The sequence below is a fragment of the Polypterus senegalus genome, chromosome 8, assembly GCF_016835505.1.
Source record: "Polypterus senegalus isolate Bchr_013 chromosome 8, ASM1683550v1, whole genome shotgun sequence".
Classification (NCBI taxonomy): domain Eukaryota; kingdom Metazoa; phylum Chordata; class Cladistia; order Polypteriformes; family Polypteridae; genus Polypterus; species Polypterus senegalus.
This window is the reverse complement of record NC_053161.1, coordinates 18,875,037-18,894,287: the sequence shown is the minus strand read 5'-3', so window position 1 is coordinate 18,894,287 and position 19,251 is coordinate 18,875,037. Positions and strand designations below refer to the sequence as shown.

The 19,251-nt window shown below is 36.5% G+C and overlaps 1 protein-coding gene across 4 annotated transcripts in view; it reads right to left on the bottom strand.

The window, feature by feature from the left end:
- LOC120533832 (chemokine-like protein TAFA-2) overlaps positions 1-19,251 on the bottom strand; it is a 640,348-nt gene that overhangs the window by 617,417 nt on the left and 3,680 nt on the right. The window contains exon 1 of one of the 4 annotated variants that reach the window (XM_039760856.1): positions 10,694-10,724. The exons of the other annotated variants lie outside the window; for them this stretch is intronic. Within the exon in view, the coding sequence (XP_039616790.1) occupies positions 10,694-10,710 (17 nt within the window). The 5' untranslated portion in view covers positions 10,711-10,724. Of the gene's footprint in view, positions 1-10,693; positions 10,725-19,251 lie in introns of those variants that run through there. 4 annotated transcript variants of the gene reach the window in all.

The following is a 19,251-nucleotide window of genomic DNA, read 5'->3' as shown; positions in this document are numbered from 1 at the left end:
GAAGTGTCATAATTAGGGACAACAGGCAGGAGTTAACTGAGCGTTAAAGAAATGGTTGTAATGAAAGCCAACAGCTATTGTGGCCCTCCAGGACCAGTGATGAGTAGTACTGCCCTTAAGTGACTCTGTGGCACAAGCGAGCTGAGATTTGAAAGGCCCTAGTGTGACAACTACTGCTGCCTGGCTTTGCAATCCTTAGTCTATAGTCAGTACCTTTCTGCTTTATGTAAAATTTATCATTTAAAACAGCTGTAAGAAATAAGATATTGTATTTTATTCAGAGTAAATTTTTACTTATTGACTAGTTTTCTGAATCCAGTTTTCCCTTTAGACAGTAGGTTCTTGGGGGTGGGTGGGGAGAGAGTACAAACTAACCCTCAACAGGACACCAATCTGTTAGAGTACAGTTGATGAGCCAAATTTGAGACACCAACTAACCTAACCTGTGCACAGAATTGTCTAATCTAATAATCCCAACCACCAGCAAGTACAGCTGAAGTTTATACACTGCCTACATGTTATCTCCAGCAGCTTCTTTGCTATTTTAGCTAGGACCCCTTGTTCCATCAGTGTATTAAGAATTTCTCAAGCACTTTTCAAAATTTTGAGAATGCTTGCCAGTCTCATCTCTCTGACCTAATATCTTTACCTTTTTGTCCTCAATTCTGTCCACTATGATTCTACTGAAACCATGAATATCCCTCCTTCTTGACCTGTTTACTGTTTCTCTCACTTCCATAAAGGAAGGGCTGTTCTCCTTGGGCCTAGTTGCTGCTAAGATAGCCTAAGCCTCTCCTGATTCTCACTCATTTCAATGTTTTCTTAATCTTGCCTTGTTGAAACATTCTGTGTCAAAGGTAAAAGGGTCACCCAGCAGTAATACTGAGAAATGGAACACTGGTCAACACCTCAGTTTTCACTTTTAGCCCCCTCTACCTTGGGACACTTCTAGTCATCACAAACCCTACTTTCTGGAGCCTGATCTTGCCTCTGCACCACCAGACATCTCCAGTTCTACTCCATTGTTCTCTTTCTGTACTGGGCTTGGTTGAGTGATTTGAGAGGTGTGGATGGGAGTAGATGTCAACAGGAGGGCATTGTCGATGTCTTTTAATATTTCACAGATCCTGTTCACTGCTACACCTTTAATATAAAAGTGTTTTTGGAGTAAACACAGACACAGGTAGACAATGCCCATTCTGTCGATGACGGGGGCAGAAGCTATGTGTCAGCCAGACTAACTGCTTCACCACACCACGTCTTGAAATACATTTAGGCTTTTGAGTTTTGTTTTTGTTTTTTTATAGGCTGAATTCCTTTAGTCTTCTGAGTCATTTTATAAGATTGTGCTAAATAAATTAAATTGTTATATACAAAATACTTGCAAATAGGCAAGCTTGTTAACAGTTTATATCTGAAGGACATCCTTTAAAGGTAAAACTCTTTTTCTTCATTTATTTATCCACTTACTAATAAATGGAAGAAACTGCTAAGTCATGAAGTGAAAGCCGACACATTGGGGTCCTTTTAATGTTGCATTATTACTTTATAAATAGAAAAGTGCTGAGCTCTGAACAGTTTGTACATTTTTTTGCATTCTTATAAATAACTGGCCTACATCAAACCAAGATGGTTTAAACCTTGCCTTTCTCATCCTGCTTAACATGAGTGTCTAGTCTGCAACTTCAAACACTGCAGCCCCACACCCTTCTAATTCATTTCCTTTTCAAACTACAGGACTACACTGTTATGTCTGCTGCCTAAAATTATTGATGTAGTGCAACAACATTGAGTGATGTTCAAAAATTGACAAGGAGATACATTATATTCACGGCTGAGATGTGTTTGTCGGAAAAACATGATGGAAGAGACATTTCAGGCAAGAAATAAACTATGGACAGGGGTAAAACATAGTCGTATCATTTAGTATCTTGGCCTTTCTCAGTATTTTCCCTGCACACTTCACACGTAATGAGGATTCTCCTTAAAACTTGGGTAGGGCTAAAATGTCATTCAAATATCAAGCAATGCCTCATTTCTTTACAGTCAGCTATATATACCCAACAAGTTTATTTTTCTTTTTATATTACAGAACTGTTTCTCAGTGGGAATTACAATTTTATCAAAAAAAGCAATCAGCTGGCCATGAAGTGTAAAACATTATTCACTCAGTGTTTCAGTGTAGGCCTTCAATAACACAGTGCACCGAACCTTGAAAAATGGAGCCAATCACTAAAAGATTACATAGAGAGTAATAGATGGGCTACAGTGAATTACAAGCTCATAATTACATCGAGGCTCAAGTGGTTTATGATGAAGTCACCAGAACCCTAAGATCCATGGCTTTTCAAAGCTAAAAATGTTCTCAGTGAGCCTTGTAAAAGTGTTGTATCTGCATAAGAGGATTTATAGTGTCATTTCTAATTAAAGAACATTTGTCAATAATGTTGTTTTTTCATGAAAAGAAAAATTAAAGGGACAGGTAGTGTGATGAAGTTCTTTAAAACCTTAATTTAAGGATGTGCTGCTCATGCAGTATGCATAGTATAGAAAGATTTTTCTACTGGATGATGCAATTTATAGCCTTCTTTTCAGATCCAGTTTAATCCAATGTATAATTACATGGGTCTGAAAATGGATAAGTGAATTATGGGGCATCAGTCCAACATGGGGCACACTCAAAAGAATGAAGGAAAATACATAATTAAACAGAGCTGGGATGGGGGAGCTAAAGGTGCTGAACAAATCCCCACATTCCTCATGTTTCCTCCTGCACTGGACAGCTACAAATCTGTGTGTCATTTCAGTGGCTTATAAGAAAAATGTGCTCTTAAATGGCCAAAATGTGTCAGTCTGAGAGCCATCACACTCGGGATACTCTCTGCTTGCATGTGTTGTTTACATTCTTGTAGACTGTGTGGCATCTTGGAAAGAAGGCCCATTCACATACAAGATGAGCTCTCCATTTTCAGCCTGTTCATTTAGTGAAAACAAGCACAGCTAAACAGTCAGAGATGTTAAGATGGGTGTCATATCCTCCAATGTACACCTCTACTGAACTGAAAAAACTCTTTCCCACCTCTTTATTTTGTGTCAAAGTTATGACTCAGAGCTAGAGGCTGAACATCACTGCAGAGAGATCAAGAAAGTGCATGAGTCCTGTCAGGTCATCAATCAAACAGGTAGGCTATAGTGGTTTCTTTGTGCATGTGGCATAGAGCACTTACAGGCTGACTGACTATTCTGAAGGAATGGATACAATAGAGTCTCAAACCATTACCAGAATGCCATACTGATAATACAGAGATACTCCTCCAAGGATTAAGACACAACTTTGGCAGCTGTATTGAGGGAAACTGGTTTATAGCATATTCATCTCTGAGACCCCACTCTCATAAGAGTCTGAAGAAAACACTCTGTATCATCACGGAGGGCACACGCCATAGGAACAAACAGGAATAAACTGCTTCCCCCTGAGCTATCCGGTAAGCAATATTCTAACATTCAGTGTTGTACCAGCAACACTGAACTGTGAACTTCCATATAATCAACTGTTTGAAATGAGCCAAAGACGACATAACATGAGCATCTACAATGCTAATCAGTTTGCACTACTGATTCAGTATTACTGACTATTCTGTAGCTCACTTATTGTATTGTTTAGTTAGTACTTGTTCTTTCTTGTGTAGTAGTGTAAGTTTATTGGGGATATTTATATTTTTATTTCATATTGTTGCAACTTTATCATCATTGCTTTGTTTAACAATCTGTGTTTGCCATACTCTTCTGCTGTACCATATATTTATTGTTACTGCATTTTTGAAGTTTTTGTATTGGTGTTACCAGCAAAACCTATTTTGCACAGCAGTGTAAAGTTATAATGCCAATAAATATACATGTCAATAATGTATATATACAGGTAAACTTTCAGTTGGTGTAAATGAGCATATTTACATGATTGTGCCGTGTAAATGTTTGGCACCCAGTCCATAGTAATCATGCCACTAGCATGCATAGTGCACTGATTCTAGTCCAGGGGTGGGCAATGTCGGTCCTGGAGAGCCGCAGTGGCTGTAGGTTTTTGTTCCAACCCAGTTTCTTAATGGGAGGTCAATTATTGCTGATGAAGCACTTATTGCTTAAATGACATTTTGATGCTTCATTTTAGTGGTCTTGCTTGTTAAGGTTCCCCACCCTTAATTGCTTATTTCAATCTTAAAGAGCTGCATTCACTGTTTAATGGCTCCTTATTAGCAATAAGATGTAAATGACAAAGCAGCCAGCAATTTTCCATCTAACTTGTTTCCATTTACCTCTCTGTGGGTTTATCTTGCACTGTTTGATTTAATAAAACACTTAATTGAAAAATGTGGCAGACTGAAAACCAAATGTTTTAAGCTTCAAATCATTTGGATGAGATCTTTGGAAAGGAAAAAATCTATGATATACGAACCTTACATTGCAGACTATCAAGCCATAACATTAAATAAGGCTTGAGACTGGCAAGGATTGGTTTCTAATTAAGTAATTGGGTTGTAATGAATACCTGCAGCCACTGCGGCTATCCAGGACTGACATTGCCCACCCCTGTTCTAGAATCTTGTATTGCAGAGATGTTTTGCTAATGACAAAAATTATCCAGGGCACGGAATGTGGACCCAAAGTAGTGGAAATTTTATTTTCCAGAATGTAAAGTTATGGTGTGATTTATACTGATTACTAACTGACTCTTATGAGCTGTTAGTATTATGGACAGCAGCCAAGCTGACTTAATGTAAATTAATTTTTCAGAGTATGCATGTGTATAATGCATTCACACTGTACATGAATACATGCACACAGATGTGGTGCATGATGCAATGTGAATAATGCACACTAAGCAGTAGTAAGCTAGCACGTAGAAGGTATGCAGTATGATACAATGATACTGGCCACACTTACAGTGGAACCTCGGGTCCCGAACGTCTCGGACCACATACAAATTGGGTTACGACCAAAACGTTTGCCAAACTTTTGCATCTGTTCATGACCACACACCTAGGTGACGAACAAGCCAGTTTCCCTTCCAGTTCATATGTGCCGATGATTTCCACACGTTTTCAGTCTCTCCCTGTGCATTCCCTGTGCAGCGAGCAAACAAGACAGAGAGTGCGAGAGAGTGCGAGAAGGCAGTTAAAGAATGCACCGGGCTTGTTTTTAAAGAGACTGCTTCGAGCATTGTTTTAATCTCGTTGTATTTAATGAACTTTTTTCTATTGAATTTTAAACTCCACTTCACTTCTCTTTTTATGGGATCATTTATTCATTGAATGATTCTGAAAGCACTGCACTTTAATTTGGACTTTCTTTTTGATTGTTGTTTTGTTGATTTTAATAAAAGCACTTGGCACTTTTTGCACCATCCGATTGCTCCATTGTAGTGCCTCACTGTCGTGCTCATCGGTAACATTACTGACGGTGACTGGTTTAAGGGCTCCTGGAAGTGAGATGGGAGCATGCAGCGAACCCGCATCTTCACAGAATTTACCTCAAAACTGTAATCTCCTTTTCACCCATTTCCTCCTCACTTCCTTCATGACAGAACTCGACTCATGCAAGGTTAGTTTTCTTGGTTGTTTATGGTTAGTTTTTGTATAAATTACGGATTTTTCAAATGTTCATTTTTTTCCCTGTGCTTAAAACTCATTAAAAAAGTGTTTACAGAGAGCGGTTCATAAGGATATAGCATGAACTTTTGCAATGTTAGTTTTCTCTGTTCAAAGTTTTGTCAGTGTTATTCAGTGTTTTTACATTTAGTTTACTATTACACTGTGCATTCTATGGTATAATTAACAATTTTTGTGCTTAAAAATCTTTAAAAAAAATATATTTACATATAGCTCGTACAGTCCAGAACGGATTAATTGTATTTACATACAATTCTATTGGGGAAATTACTTAGGGTCACAACCAAATTGCGTTTCGACCAGAGTTTTGGAACGAATTATGGTCGTGACCTAAGGTTCCACTGTACTTATCAACCCAATAAAACTCTTGACTTACTGACCCAATACAATTCTTGCCTAAAGGAAATTGTCCTTACTTTTACCTCACAGGCAACATTTGAGTTTGAGTTGTGAGAGCACAATTGATGTATGGTAGTATCTAATTCATATGGAGATGCTGGACATATTTATTTAATCATATGTAGATGTTGGACATTTGAAGAATCTACACAAGAATAGGCAGTTCAGCATAAACAAAGCTTGCTGTTCCTATCCACTTAATTCTTCTAAAATAACATCAAACCTAGTTTTGAAAGTCCCTAAAGTCCTACTGTCTACGACACAACTTGGGCATACTGTACTTATTTACCTACCCAATAAAGGAGAAGATTTGCTTCCTGCCTTCCATATGTTGCTCCCAGGATGAACTTTGGCATCCGTACCCATGACCCTGAACAGGATTAATGGGGTTTGATAATGTATCAATGGATGGTTGATGGATAGGATGGAGGGTCCAAAACATATACTGATACTGCTGTGTGAACACCTACATCATTACATGTACACCATTATTAGACCCATCGCTACACCATATTTTAAAAGTGCAAGTCATAGCCGCAGACTCTACATTCACGCTACTTATTTCAAGCCAGGGTGCCATTGTATCTAGTAACTCCATGCAATGCTAAAATACTGAACAACCCTTTTATTTTAAACTGACATCTTCATTTCCTGTTTTTTATGCAGAAGCTGAGGATTTTGAATTACCTCATAGTTCACGGCTTTTTAACACAATCCATGGAGGTTTTCATTGCACTGTCTTTGAACTGCAAGATGCTTCCATCTAACATGGTCAGTTATTAGTAATAACAAATAATAAAAGTTTCCCTTTCAGGGCTCTTTTTATGGAGCAATGTCTGCTTACTACAGGTTAACCTGCACATTTTAAAAGTATTTGGAGCAGTACATGGCACATCAAACAGACAAAATACAATTCTGTGAAATCAGAGAATGGAAGCATGGACAGGTTAAGTGACTTGCTGAGGGTCATATATTAATACCTTCTGAGCATGCCATAGGAACCTCAATACACTAACTGCCACTAAGACATACACATTACAAATGCTAGAAATATTGAATACTAAAAAGGGTTGTGTGGGGTTGGCAATAGTGTTAACACTAAAGTTGGCGTGTCTGTGACATGGGAGTATAGGAGGATCAGTATTCCTCTTAAATGCACTTGGCTTTGAGAGTTAAAACTGTTTGGAACTGTTGTATGAGGATTTAAGGTAAATTGAAACACTGTCTCTGTAATATACAGCACTCAGACACAGACAAAAAACACAAAAATACTATATATTATATACACAAAGGTAAATTAAAATTAATTTAGTTTTTATTTAGAAATGTTGACATAATTCTATTATAGAATGGGATATCAGGTCTGGACACCTTAAACCCTTCACAGGACTAATACAGTTTTCAATATGACCAAAATAGATAGTAAATATATAGATAAAGTATATATGAAAAGAATGAGGACTTTTTTTTTAGATCGGTGTATAGGGAGTGCCAAGGGTGATTTGTGCTAATCTGTTGCATGCCAGATGCAGCTATGGAAAGACACTAACTGTAGTATATTTAGAAATACATACACAGAGTGGGAGGTATGAGGTTCCTCTAGGCTGTCTTAAGGGAGAGTATTCAAACCATATCATAGAAAGGCTCACTGATTGTTACTGAGAAGACACATGATACCCAAGACTGAACATGCAGTATTTCCGGTAAAGGCAACATTTTCATACAAATGCAGACTTCTCAGGTATGTAATCTCCACTGAGCCTTAAACAGTCACTTCACCTACTTTGTAAGATCTCATTGCCAATTACAATTGTGTTTATAAATCATGGAGTAACAAGTCTAAGACTGTTAGTAGGGAAGAGGAAACTTTTCCAAAAATATTAACCCAGGTAGTTGTTTTGTACACACTGACATTTGGCAGATGCCTGTCTGTGTACAGTCAGGATAATTCTGCCCCTCCCTCAGCACTTTGTTTTATATGGTGTGCTGCACCTGCAGTGCTGCCTGTCTATTTGAGTGACATATACACACAGATAAAGAAGTCTGATTTTTCTTCCTATCTGTGCCATTTTGCTTGGACTCTGATTAACTTCAGGTACTACCCCGTCATAATTAACGGCACACACTATATATAAAACAACTGCATTGATTTCACCTCTCAATATTTGCTATTTAATACTGTCTAACAGATAAGCCTGCTAAACACTGGTGAGCTTTAAAAATAAAATGGGCATCTAGTTTTCTTGAAAGAGTAATAAATCTCTTTTACAGGACACATTTTCCAAACAAACAAAAGCTGCTGAAAGCAGTTTTCAACATGGCATATGCTACTTATATAAAAAAATATCTTGAGGCTGAAGAGAATGAAGTACAGGGAGAATCAGACCAGAGGTATCATGTGCATAGGGACTCAGGGGGGCATGAGCTTATAATTGGAAAAGAGCTTTATAAAGAATAAAATGAACTGAATATGCTCTCTCACTTTCTGGGAAAAAGATAGATAAAAGCCAGAAAATGATGTAAATAATACAGAAAACCTGGACATTGTCATTATTAAATTTGGATTTCTTCAGCTATTTGTCATATTTATGAGTCACCTAGCAGACACCCTTGAAAAAAGCTAAGGAATAGACAAGAGAGGGTGAATGTCAAACACATTTTTTCAGAAAACTAAACAGTAGAAGGGATAAAGCCAACAAATAGAGAGCTTGTAAAGACACTTTCTGTAGTCAGCTAATAAAAGGCTTAGGTTATCCATATATTCATTATATATTTCTAATATATAATGTCACCTGCAGCAGCATAGTGGTACTAAGGTTAATGTTACTTCCTCAAAGGGCCTACTTATTCTAGGAGAAGTCTGCACATTATTCCTATGCCTGCAAAAGCTTACAAAGAATAATTTCCTCCCAAATGCCAACCATATACACTTCAGAAAAGGTCATCCATATCCGCCCAGGCCTGTACTTAGATGGGAGACCAGGAAAAGCTTTGGTTGCTGCTGGAACAGGTGTTTCATGAGGCCAGCAGGGGGTGCTTGCCCTGTGGTCTGAATATGGATGCTAATGCCCCAGTGCAGTGACAGGGACACCGTGCTGTAATCATGGGACTATCCATCGGATGAGAAGTAAAACCGAGATCTTGACTTTGTGGTCATAAAAGTTTCCTGGGCATTCTTCGTAAAGAGTGGGGTGTATCCCGATGTCCAGGCTAACTTGCTCTCCATGGCTTAGTCATTCTGGCCCCCTAATCATCCCTTGTCTCTAATTGACTATCTCTCTCTCCACTTCACCACCTAACAGCTAATATCCGGTAGGTCTACTGGCACAGAAATAAATGGCTGTCGTCACATCATTTAGGTGGACACTACATATTAGTGTTGGTTGAAGTGGCTCTCCACTCACTAAAGCATTTTGATTAGTGAGTAAAGTGCTATATACTGTAAATGTAAAGAATTATTATTATTATTATTATATTTAGGTTAAGTAGCTTCTCTATGCTAGACCAGAGTACATGGGGGTGTTCTACTCAATGCTGCTTTGGATAGGCTCTGACTCACTATGAACCAGCAATGGAATATCCATGGTCAGAAAAGGCGTGCATGAGTGAAAGAATGCTTATCAATGCTTATGTTTCCTCAGACGTATGAGTAGAAACTCAGATTTCTCGATCTGTTCTACAGTTGACCAGTGGAATCCATCCTCACTGGCTAAATATCATGGTTAACAAAGCTATTACTAGTACCCAGATGCCTTTTGTCTAAACATACTTAATATACACCATCTTAGAAAGTGAAACAGCATCATTAAACACCTCACTGCAGATCTTACACTGCAGTATTTTTTCTCCCTGGATCATCCTGGTGAGCAATATAATATATATATGCAAGTAAGAATTTCACTATATTCACAAAAAATGCACACATGGCAATAAATCTGAATTTAAAGTTCATAGTCTATTCTACCATACTATCTACAATATTATTATTATTATAGTGCCACCAGTACTCTCTTACCATGTAATTTCAGCATGAAACATTTGACAACTCTGCTTCCTTAATTGTAAACACTTCTTTTTTATTATACACATAATTATATCTTTCAATTCCATTTAATTCAATCTACTATAGTACTATTGTGCTTTTTTTCTGCAGCATTCTCAGAGCCCTTGAATGTTCACAACTCTAATATATCAACAGTAAATAACAAATCATAAAACTCATATATTAAGAAACAATTAAAGCAAACTGAGCAATTTCAATGATTAAAAAGAACAAATCATGACAATATGAAGTCTTTTAACATAATAATTGAGATATGGCCAGTTAATGATGGAGGAGATGATAACAAAAACTCCAGTCAACAGAATTCCTTAAAAAAGAAATAACTGTGCAGTCCATTGTCATTTATAGCCACATTTTTTATGACCAAGGACAATGGGCCATCCTTTTGCTCCTAGGCGTTCTGTAATGCCATGTCTATTGTGGACAGTGTCATAAGAAGCAGATTATTTGTCACTTGTCGCACAAAATACAATACCACATTAACTGTGAAAGCCATAATATTGTCTCCACTTGTACAAAATCCAAACAATATAAAGATAAAGTAAAAAGCAACCTCTATATTTACCTTATGCTCTCAGACATACAAGCCAGGTAAAATCGCTTCTATCTTACTGAATATACAATGTCTGGGTTTCACCTTCACCCTCCGCACAACAGAAAGAGCTGCTTCAGGTCTGCAAACATCTTTATCTCCTGCTTATGATTTTTTTTTAAATGGTCAGGTAATAAATGTAACGGGAATAAAGTAATATGGAACATATTTAAAATCCCCTTCAAAGTATGTCCTTTGATGACACTGCCTTTTTCTGTCTTTCAAATGACAGCTGCAGTTGAACTGAACAGAGTATTAGAATAATGATTCTAATTCTTTATTCATGCTTGGCATTTAATTATTAATCTAATATTGATTCCAAAAATAGGCTCAATGTGTCTATTCCCTTATAAAGAGTAGGCCATTTATTTCAGGACATGGTGACACAATTTAGCACCACTATAGATCAGGAGTTCACATTATCGGATTCAAATGCATATTCTGATTAAATAATGTTACAGTAGCCAATTTAAGAGCAAGAAACTGTACAGAACAAATGTATATAGCAGTGAAATGCTTTGCAAAAGAAATACACACAAGATATCCATCCATCCATTATCCAACCTGCTATATCCTAACTACAGGGTCATGGGGGTCTGCTGGAGCCAATCCCAGCCAACACAGGGCGCAAGGCAGAAAAACAAACCCCGGGCAGGGCGCCAGCCCACCACAGACCATAAGGTAGTCAGAGGTAAAATCAAGTTTTCATAATATACTCCGATAGTATTCTGGAAGCAATATCCAATGACTGAGAAAAATTTCTACTCCAGCGTTAGTCTTGCAGTTAAACTGTGAATTACATACCCACAGACATCAGTGAACATTAAAAGGAAACCCATTCAAGAGACTAGCAGGAAGAACGGATTGCCAAGTAATAGTATTTGAAGTGGAAATTTTGCCAGGTTTTAAATAGCAACTGGATGTAATATTGGGCAAACCTAGTTATTCCATTACAGAATCAGCCTAACTAAGTGTATAGTCTCCTCTTGCCTGTAAAATTTGTTTTGATATTTCCCAATCCATTTTCTAAACTTGCTTTTCCTGTTAAAGAATTATGGGGAGTTGGAGCTTATCCAAAGAAGTCTGGATGCATGGCATGGGGCAAATGGAATTCTAATTCATCATGGAGTGGACACACACACACACACACTCATTCATACTGAACCAATGTACAGTCACCAACTGACATAACTCACGCATCTTTGGGACGTAGGAGGAAACCAAAGTACTCCAAGAAAATGAATTCAGATGTTAACTTAACTTGTGTTGAGCAGACCGTTTATCAAAACATTTTCTAATATGATTGTAAGACCTCACAAACAGTATACTTGATGTTGCAAACTTTATAGCTTTCTGTGTAGGAGTGTTGGAGGAATGCAAGTAACTCTAATATTGTGAGCCCTAATGTGTGATAGCACAGCAAATCATGACATTAGCAGATATTTTAATTTAGGACTTGGGAGTGTTTCTCCACTAGGTTTGCAATGGCAACAATTTTCATTGTAGCCAGCCTTTTAATCAATGGCTAGATTTAGTGTGTACATGAACAGCTTAACTTAATTATGCCCATTGTTCATTTCAGCTTTGAATTCAGAATTACCTTGTACATTTAAAAGTGATTTACTTATCTTTATTTCTCATTAAGTATTTAAGTTATGGTAACAGCTAAACATGTTTTTTTTTCCTTTTGTTTTTTCAGCTCAGTCAGATAAATGCAGTACACAGAACTGTATTACATTATACTGTATATTATTTAAACTGCCTCTATGGGTTCAAATTCTGCACCAAGTCACAATCTATGTGGAGCCTCCTTGGTCTCCTCAGGTCAGCATTTGTTTTGAGCATTCTGCTTTTACTACTTCATTCAAAAGAACATAAGAAGTGTGATAAATTAGATGAGGCCATTTAGTTCATCAAGATGCACATCTTATGTTAACTCGAAATTCTAAACAGGCCCCATATGGCTCCAGGAGACCCCCATGACCCTGTGTTAGGATATAACAGGTTGGAAAATGACTGACTGACTGACTGGCCCCATATGAGAAGGCACCACATTGGACTGGTGTCCCCATTGAGTGTTGGTTCCTGCTTGGTGCTGTGACCATAGGCTTTGACTCTGAACTATATTAAGCAGTTTTGGGAATGCTATAAGAAAAATGATAATAGTTGGCTTTGTAATTTTAAAAAAAATATTTTACAGTTGCACATAGTTATATAAAATACATCAGTACTTTTATTGCCCTTGTTATCAATTCTAACAGCATTGTAATTTATTCTTACTTACAGTAACATTTCTCTTTATAAAATCAAAGAGTGCAGTACCTATTGCAATAATGACTTTAACATGTTTAACATAAAGACCCCTGCAAATATGAGGCAGAGAGGACCCACTAAACAAATATGTTGAGAATGTTTTCTGTAATCTGGCTAATTGTTGTATCACTGTAAATATCAATCTGTTCATCTATTTACCAACATGCTTAATTCAGATCATAATCACGAGGAACAATTTTTTGCAAGGCAGGAATTAGGCTTGTGTGGGGTACCAATGTATCCAAATTCACATTCACCCTCACCCTTGTACCCACATACATCAATAGAGCTGCCACAAAACTAATATGGACATTTGAAATATTGTAGGAGAAAAACCAGTATACCTGGAAAAAAAACTTTGCAGATGCATAGAGAAGGTGCAAAATACACACCAACAGTGTTTGAACTGTAATCAGGTATAAATAATGTTGACTGATAAGCACATGACTGTAAGAATTTCACTGCACTTGGTACACATGACAATAATGACCCTATAAATAAATTTATCTTGTACAGTATGATACAGAGAAGTGCTATAGCACACTGGCATGTACTTTATTTTTAAGTCCGATTATATTCTATTTGGTATTACGAAAACTGTGCATAGGTTAACAAACACAATAGACTCAAAATAAAACAATAAAATGTCATACTCTCCAATTAAATATCCATCTATGTTTTTTCCAAACCCATTTGTTCTAAACAAGGGTCAAAGTAGTTCTGGGCCTAACACTCTTAAAAATACTTTAAAGGTGCCAGAGCTGCTCTTCTGAGCAATGCCATAGGAGAACCATTTTTGGTTCCCAAAAGATGCATTCACATTTTAGATCCATAACAGGCTCCATACAGTAATTAACCATGGCTAGATGGCAACAGATTTTGGGTCCCAATCCGGGTGGTTTGTTGTGTGGTGGGTACAGTAACACACTATCAACGCATGCTACAAGATTTTAAAACGACTCTTGGTGCCTACACTCTTAAAAATACTGGTTCTTTAATGACATTTTTGGTCCTTTATAGTGTTGAGTGGCTCCTAGTTAAACTTTTGTTTGTCAAAGCACCAATTCGTTCTGGAAGGGGTTCTTTGCATATGAAATGAGACCTTTGTGCTTTGAAAAACATCCTAATATGCAGAAAAAAAGGCTGAAATCTTTAATGTATGGTAGGCTAGCTAGCAGGACACTAACACATTAAGAAAATCTGAACTTAGCCTGTTTTATGTTATTGTATGCAGCAAGAGTCTTGTAACAATTAGGTGCCCATTATTTCACAAATCTGTTACCATCTATCCATTGTTATTTACTGTATGAACCCTTGACAAATAAATAAATATAAATAAATAGTTCTATCTCTAACTTTCATGTGGGTGGTTCTTTTGGGAACCAAAAATGGCCCCCCTATGGCACTGCTCTGAAGAACCATTCTGGCAGCTTTACTTTGAAGAGTGTACAATACCACAGCCCAAGTACCAGGTTTTCTTAATTTGTTAGTGTCCTGTTAGGAAGCCTAACATACATTAATGATTTCAGGTTTTTTCTACACATTGGGAACTTCTTCAAAGCACAAAAAAACCAACTTGATATGCAAAGAACACTTCCCAGAATGAAATGGAGCCTTTCAAGGAATAGCGATATGAGGAAGCGCACAACCCTGTAAAGAACCATAAAGTACCATTAATGATAATATTTGTAAGAGTGTAACAGCAGTTAATGAAAGTGTTAAAGTCAACTGTGCACACAAAGTACATGTTAATATTAAACATGGTGACATTTGTATATATAAAACATCGTATTTGTATAGTCTTGAAGAGTGGAAAGAACATCTTATTTTTATAGTTTTGAAATGGAGTGGAATAACAAAGAATGGAAAGAATGCACAAATATTCATTTTTTCTACATTATCACTGAAGGTGCAAAAAAAAAAAAAAAATACAAACAGTTGTTTGCCCGTATTTTTTATTTTTCTAACTATACATGAAAATATACCTGCTATAAATATCAACATATTGCATTTTTAATTTTTTTTTTTTGCAAAACACATACAAATCTGGGCATTTAATTTGTAAAGAAGCAGACATTTTCCTTAAATGTTCAAAAATGATTATAGACGCATCATACTTTTTAAAATGTTACACTTATTTTTACTTTATTTTTTATTTTATTTTTATAAAAAAAAAAAGTACTAATTCAAAAGGGCCACTTATTCGAAAGTTGCTTACCTTATTAATCTTAGTGATACTGCCTTCTATTTGCATTTTTTAATCAGATTTTAGATGCAGTGTCATTCAATTTCCAGAGATACAGCACGTTTACTAGTTTAACCAACTCTTACACCCAAGGAAAAACTGATAGCACTTCAGTCATCCTCTACATGGCATTGTAAGCATAAGAAAACTACATTGCATTCAATTTAAGAAAACTGCCACAAAATATTTAGCAGGCAATTCATCTGCCTATAAATGTTCATCTGAATATTTATAAGCATCCTATTAGCATATCCTTTTTTTCTCCTTGCTTTTGAGCTACAACAAACCCGACACTCTTAATAACTGGGTGTGTGCCAGAAGGTGGGACGGTGTTGTATTATTATTTCCATATTGAGAACTAAAAATCTGCTCTTGATTTAAAGAAACACATGTTGTCCCATTGCCTGTGTACAAGCAAGCTGGCCTCACCTGAAGGTCACAAAAGGCAAGGTAGGAAGAGGTTATGTGAAAAATGAAAGTAATGACATTACACGTCCTTCTTAGAGGCTGTTTTCAGCTAAATAACCTTTCAAAACTTTAAAAGGTTTTCCTTGACTGTACGTCAGCTGGCACCAAATGGTACATCTCCTTGAACCTAAGGCATCATTTCAGATGCTGTTTGCATAGCTATGCCCATTTCTCCTTGAATCACCTACATTAGTGAGTCCACCTCCACAGATTAACATTTTCATTACTGCTTGAATGAAAAACTTTGAAACAAGCTCTGAAGACAAGATAAATGAACTATGCTGCTCTAGCAGTCAAAGAAACTCCCCTTTAACTTTAACAAATTTAAACAAATTTACACAAACATAAGATAACCTTTTACCAAAGTCAAATTATGCCGCTGAAATTATTGAATACATTATGGATATGCATATAAAATATGATTTAAGTTGCTTAGAGCAATCATTGCCTATCAATAATGATAATGATTAATTATTTCACCGATTTATGTGCAGTTCTGGATCTCAATAATTAAAGGATAGTGTAATTTATCAGCCTTTCTGTCTCGGCTTTATTGCTTTCTACTTTAAGTAAGTTATATTGCAAATTTTGTTATCAATTTTAAACTGACTGCAGCAAAAAGTAAATCAGGACAACAGCTAGACTGGGATGCTGGTCACACACAAGCACAGGTCTGTCCACTCAAGCCACATTCGCAGACTCCACTCACAGTGAATGCATGAACACTTAGGAAAGAACTCATAAAAGCAAAAACAGGCCCAGCGTCCCGTTACTGTCTACCGTCAATACTGTACAAGCAAAGAAATCTGGAAATGTGTTTGAAGAAACACTTTCCGATTCGATGCAAGATGTCTAAATTTTAGACAGCACTGTCAGATGTGAACTGTTGGCATTTGGATATTCTTAATGAATTTGGAAATTGAAGTATGTGTCTTTTCCACTAACATATAATTTTGTCCCAGAGACGGATTTACACATAGATTGTAAATTGAATATATATTATGTTTGAAAGAATTTGATCTTATTTCTTTATATAGGGGTAGACTTTAACATTCCATACAATCAAGTGAAACTTAACAAACCACATTCGACCACCACCCAGAATTTCTTACTGGAGAATATGACATTCGTGAGCAGACATAATGAATAACAATATCATTTAATATAAAGATGGAGCGTTTCTTAGTGTAAAAGAGGTCATTTTATGCCCGTATGAATATATTAGTGTGCATCCATTCATCCTTTACTTAAACTGCTTTATTGCTTCTGTGCTAGGGGTGATATTTTGTATTCACAATTAGTATTAAGAATAATAGAGATGATTGGCTAATACCATTCTGATTGCTAAGAATATCAATGATATCACTGATCATAAAATTGCTAAATTGAAAAAGTAACTACAACCTATGGATTCGGTCTTGAGCTGATTAAATTAGTTTTAAAAGAATTACAACCCAATTGTCTTTTAATTTTGTGTTGCTATATAGGGATTGTTAATATGCCAGTGCATAATCTCTGTCTTTTATAAATATTGTTTTTCATATCTGTGAAAGAAACAAATCTGTTTGAAAGCAGCTGATCATAATATCATAAATGAAAGGTTGCCACAAGACAAAGATTCAAAGTGCATTCAGAACATTGCATGTTGCTGCTATCGTACCCTGTAATATTTATTGGCTTCACTTTTATTTCTGCTACAAGAAAACAGAACAGCAAGGAACAAACTTGTTTATGCGGTTATCTTTAACTAGTAGCTGTTCTTATTTTTGGTTGAATAAAAATAATAAGCTATCAGTCATCAAAAATAAACGGGAAATGATCATGGCAGTTCATCACCAAGTAGCTGACTGATGCAGGAGAATGAATGAATAAGACTCTGACAAACACAAACACACACACACACACTGTGTGCCCCTTTAGGTGTCTGTCTGGCTGTAATGGGACAACAACATCCATGAACATGGCACAAGACACAATAAATGACTCCATCCATTTTAGGAACTTGTTTAATTCCGATTTGGGGTCAGAGGAATGAAAGTTATTAAACACAGGTAAATGATTGGACTTAACATGTCTGTCAGTTTGAAGCGGTTTGATGGCTTCAAATACCTTAGAGCATAATTCATTGTATGTCAAATACTGCATATAAGAAACTGACACTGTAAAGTAAAATGAACGCCGGTTACCTGCTGTTCAGATTTACTATTATAGACATTTAAAGGACAAATTGCGCCTTCCTTTAAACTGAGAATAAGGTTTGCTTTGTACAATTATTTAAAAAGTTTAACATTAGCTTTTGAGTTATAATTCCTATATTATATAAAGCAACAATAGAAAGCTAGATACTGCTTGAAATTAACTGTTTAATGACTTACTTAACAAGTGTGTCTAATGACATAAAATGGAAGCATGTAATGCTCACAACAAAGTGGCTAGTGTTTTTTTTTTCTTGAATAACTGCATAACAGCTTTTACAAACGTAGGTGATCAAAAGTTTCACATTATAAAGATGTGACATAATATGTATGTGTATATAGATGAAAAGAAAAAGTATTGTTTCATAAGAATAACAGCATTCTCACACCTGCTAATCCACTTACGTGACAGGCGGCCAATTGAAGAACAAACCCTGGAAGGGGCGCTAATCTGTTTCAAAAAACGAGCGATTTTCTCTCCTGTTGAAGGCTTAATCGCTAACGGGTATGACAGTAAAATTTTCCTAACTTTTCGACCACACCATTGGTTGTTCCTCCCTTCTTATACATCAATGACATATCACAGTCTATTGAGATGAGCGCTATGGCGTTGAGCAGATCTTATAATTGCAAATTAAAAATAAACACCATGTAAGTGGATAAACTGAGCGACCCGACCTCTACACTAACCTCTTATGCAAACAAAACTGTATTTACGTGTCCTTTTACTGTGTGTGTTGTGTGTGAAATAGACCATGACTAATGGTATATCCTGCGGATGCGATCCTTTAATAACTTCCACAAAACTGCTCTGATGAATCAGTATCTTCCCTGCTCTCTCTCATTTATTCTGCTGACAATAATAAACTTTGTTACTTTACCCTCGCAATGAATGTGTCTTGTCGAAAGCTTACTGATTTAAACGTTTAGGCACAATTCTTTAAAGGCTCTGTTAAAACACATTTGTGAAACGCCGGCATTTTTTACTGTACCTGAACAACAATGTGTGATTATACTGACAGCATTCATCCATTATCTGACCCACATTTCGGATCATGGTGCTGCTAAGATAGGAACCAGCTCTGGACGGCAGCCAGTTATAAGGAAATAACCAGATTAATTTCATTTATCGATGTAGTAACGATAACTGTTTCGTGTATCATGTTTTTTTCCGGGTATCTATAAATCCCGTCTTAAACTGGCTCGCAGTATTTGAAAACTTGTTATGCTGATGATATATGCAGCACTGTAGCAATCCCTTTATTTTCCGATTCACTTTCGTATTTCCAAACGCCCTGTGATCTCAAGAG